Raw genomic sequence first — 4023 nt, 5'->3', positions numbered from 1 at the left:
TTTTATATGAAAATAACTAATGCTCATAAAATATCCAAGTATGTGTGTTGATCAAGTAATAAAGTGATAGCGAAGTGTGTAGATCTCATGAGGAAGTGTTCTATTTAATTGTAATTAAAATAATACTGCTTGATTCAAATGCACAATTAGCCAAAATAGTTTTTATACTTATGTAGATAAAGTATTTTGGACTAATGAATGCAAAACAATATAGTTTTCCTAACTAGAATCTTAATTTTAGATGAGGATCTGAGCATATATATCCTAAGATATCTATCAAGCATGTAGATGTGAAAAGAAAGGTTTATGGCCTTCCTATAATTATATTCTCTCCATAGAACCTAAAAAGTTAAACATACATGTCTAAGCATGTCAACATTCCATTTTAATACTCCTACTTATTCCAACATTCTTCTATAAAGGCTATATAACACACTAGATTTTAACTATATATATGTCCATCATATGCTTAGATCAAAGAATGAGAGATATTGAAAATATCTATATAATCATTCAAGGCGCCAGTCTATATTAGTACTTGTTATGCTTTTACATTACCAACCAAAAATCAGAGAATTAATAGACATAGAAGATACAAAAATTAAACTCTTTTTTATTTCATTCATTAAAAGAAGGGATATAAGAGAAGTAATAAGAAAATTATCACCTACAAGGATCAATTGATATTGTCTACACTCCTTGACAAGATTTATTGCTTGCTCTACTATAGTGCTGCAAAGAACTGGCACCATGAATGATTGAAATAGCATGTCTTTTAGCTTGTCGACATAGCTCCTCCACTACGGGAAAACATGTGATTACCGTCGGATTTTCCGGCGGAAAATTCTGCACCGGTTAGCACGGCGCAGGTAACGGCGCATTGTTGCGTCGGAAAATCTACGACGGAGTTTTCGGCGCAAACTACGCCGGAACCTTTTCGACGTCAGTTACGCCGGCATCGGCGTAGGCAAACACCATCAACAGCTGGACCTTCGACAGCATCTGGACCTTCGGCAGCAGCTGGACCTTCGACAGCAGCTGCAGCAGAGCAGGCGACAGATGGTAGAATATTGATAGAACCTGAGGGTGACACGTACGCACATTCTCTTTTATTTAAGCTAATGAACATTTCTATTTTATATTTTATATTTGTTTCACAAAATTTTATTTTTGTAGGTTCTACCCATCAAAGCAACTGACACATAAAATACGGGACATCATACGGAGCAGGTTTGACGCTCCATATGTTTCTTGGAAGAAAGTCCCGAAAGAAGTCCGGGAGATGTGGTTTAGAGAGTTTGAGGTATTTTTGGGTTTTAGTTTTTATGTAAAATGATTTATTCTTTTTTACTTAATCTAAAAATCTTATTTATTATATATCATATGTATTTGAATGCAGAAAGAATTTTGTTGGATGCCCCAACACAATGATAGGATTAGAAAGAATTTTGAGAAGTGTGGGTCTACTCGGATGCGTGACATATTCACAGATATTAGAAAGCATGGGAAGCGACCATTGTGGATTGGAGAGGTTATATGGGCTGAGTTGAATGCAGCTTGGGGCAGCGAAGAGTACACTAGGAGGAGGGATCAAAATCGACAGAACAGAGCTTCTGATGTTGGGGGCTTGGGTAGTTCACTTCATACAGGAGGCTCCGTTCCACATACTGAGCACAGGCGTCGTTTGGTAATGAATTTTAAATATTATTTAAAATTGTTCTTTAATTTGTATTAATAAAATTCTCTTAATTCTAACAGAAAGCGACGCTTGGTAGAAAACCAACTCCTGTGGAATTGCATAGTCGCACTCATAAGCGACATGAGGATCAACAATGGATTAATGAGAGAGCAAGGAAAGCCCATGTAAGTATATATTTATATGTGTTTAATAATTTTTATTTTTAGTTTTATTATATATATTTATATTCTACTTTCACAGGAGGAATATATACGGCTTCGAGAGGCTCATGTCGCAGCAGGTGAGGGCTCTTCTGGTGGGTCTGTGGAGTTTTCTAAGTATCGCATCTGGTCGCAGGCCATCGGAGGAATGCATCATGGGAGAGTTTATGGTTTAGGTGCGCAAGCTCAGGCATGCGAGGGGATGACCTCCTCTACGGCATCTAGCTTCGCATCTAGTTCTCATGACTCCTTGCAAGCTCAACAAATAAGTGCCCTACAAGCTGAGCTAGAACAAGTAAGGAAATCACAAGCTGATTGGCAAGCTCAGTTGCAAGCACAGGTTCAAATGCAGATGCAGAAGCAACACAATCAGTTGTTGGATGAAATGCGCAAAATGAGGGAGCAGATGAGTGGAAAAGAGGTAGCTCCAGCTGAGGAGGAGTCCACGGATTCAGAGTAGTTTAGTTTATTTTCTTTGAATCCATAATATTGAAAAATATGTGATGTTTTAAGTTGGTTGTTACTATTGAACAATTCCTTTTAATGAGTATTTATGTTTTTGTGCATCTGTTGAATTGTTATAAACTGTTGTGGATAGATATTTGTATAGGTTTGCAGGTGTGAAATTTTGATTGTTGGCTGGGAAGGAAAATTTTTTTTGTCAATGCTACAGGTTTCCGGCGGATTTTGCGCTGGCCGTTCGCCGGAAACGACGATACAACGAATCGTTTCGATTATACTGGCGTCTCTTCATACGCCGGAACTTCCCAGCGTCGACTCCGCAGGGGTTGTCCGACGCATATTTTGCGACGTAAACATTCCCGCAGGTTATTTACGGCGTACTAACGACGTTCTTTCCATCGGTAAATACCGGCGGACTCTTACGACGCAAATTACCTGTGCCGATGTCGCCGGAATTATCGGTCAAAAAGTCGCCGACTGCCATCATTGTTTGCGCCGGTAATGTGTCGGAAAGTGCGCCGGAAATATTTTCGGCGCATTATATGCACCGGACAACATTTATCGATGCGAACCAAACCGGCGCATGGAATTCCGCCGAAAACACATCATTCCGACGGATATCTTCTAGTAGCGGCGGATTTTATCCGCCGGTATTAACGGGTTTTCCCGTAGTGCTCCTTTTGTAAACTACTCCACCACGATGCTCCAGAATTTGAGCAATGCTACACTTGAATGTGGAATTTAGCATTAAGGTTGCAAGGCTCAGGGCTCCAATCTAAGGTTTCAATGCTGCGGTGCCAATTTTTGATGTTGTGGCACTATGATGTTCTACATCACTGACCTTGGTGTTGTCACAACACTAGAATGATAGAGCATCCAATGCTTCCATATATAAATTTAGATGCTAGGAAGTGGAAGATCATAACACAATAACACTTTTTTTATGGCACTGTGGCGTTGTTTAACACTTATATATTTTTTCTTTTTTCCTAAATCCTCCACAAAACACCGAAAACAAAAAATTTTCACTACATTTAAATATAATAAAAAATACACAATTCGAGCTTAACAAAGTGTCTCTATCATTTTTTTTTTCTTATTTTTTTTTTATTTTTTTTTGTTTTAATCTATCATGTATTTCCTAATTGGTTGATCATCCAAACCTTTTATAATGGGTTAGTAGAATCTGTTAGATCCTTCATAGATAATATGGGTGGAGGTTCATTAATGTTCAACACTTTCAATGAAGGTTATGCTTTAACGGAAGAGATGGTGACTAATAACTTCTAGTAGCCTTCAATAAGAGTGAATCCTCAAAAGTACCTAGTATATGTAAGTCTCATGCTTTATCAATTTTAACTACCCAAGTAGCTACCATTTCTAGGAAGTTAGATCATCTTGGAGTTATTACCACTCAAAGAGTACCTATGTCAGTTAATAAGAGCCTTTTTGGATCGCCCAAAGAACCTAAATCCTTAGGAGTAAAAACTTTGAAATTCAATTAATATTAATGAGTAGAGTAATCCCAACTCTAACTTAAACAACCATAGTTGGAGGAGTTACCCTAAAATGGGTGTACTAATAATTGGAATAATAGTTAACCCAACTATGTATAGAACTAGGACCAGCCTTAACAAAACTTTGTGTAGAGACTCTAAATCA

The 4023-nt window shown here is 37.8% G+C and overlaps 1 protein-coding gene across 1 annotated transcript; it reads left to right on the top strand.

The window, feature by feature from the left end:
* Positions 1 to 578: 578 nt before the first annotated feature.
* Positions 579 to 2745, top strand: LOC110110819. The gene is made up of 5 exons (XM_028692351.1): positions 579 to 1303; positions 1400 to 1687; positions 1759 to 1863; positions 1940 to 2309; positions 2573 to 2745. Exons 1-5 carry the CDS (start codon positions 1283 to 1285, stop codon positions 2743 to 2745), a joined length of 957 nt encoding a protein of 318 aa, XP_028548184.1. The 5' UTR covers positions 579 to 1282.
* The last annotated feature ends 1278 nt before the right edge of the window (positions 2746 to 4023 follow it).

The sequence above is a fragment of the Dendrobium catenatum genome, unplaced genomic scaffold, assembly GCF_001605985.2.
Source record: "Dendrobium catenatum unplaced genomic scaffold, ASM160598v2 original_scaffold_182446, whole genome shotgun sequence".
Classification (NCBI taxonomy): Eukaryota; Viridiplantae; Streptophyta; class Magnoliopsida; order Asparagales; family Orchidaceae; genus Dendrobium; species Dendrobium catenatum.
This window is presented reverse-complemented; position numbering and strand designations above follow the sequence as displayed.

Excerpts from the sequence above, each read along its gene's own strand:
- LOC110110819 (XM_028692351.1), top strand. The coding sequence starts at position 1,283 with ATGTGGTTTAGAGAGTTTGAG. Across the intron at positions 1,304-1,399 it reads TGTGGTTTAGAGAGTTTGAG|AAAGAATTTTGTTGGATGCC; the intron begins GTATTTTTGGGT and ends ATTTGAATGCAG. Across the intron at positions 2,310-2,572 it reads CAAAATGAGGGAGCAGATGA|GTTTCCGGCGGATTTTGCGC; the intron begins GTGGAAAAGAGG and ends TCAATGCTACAG.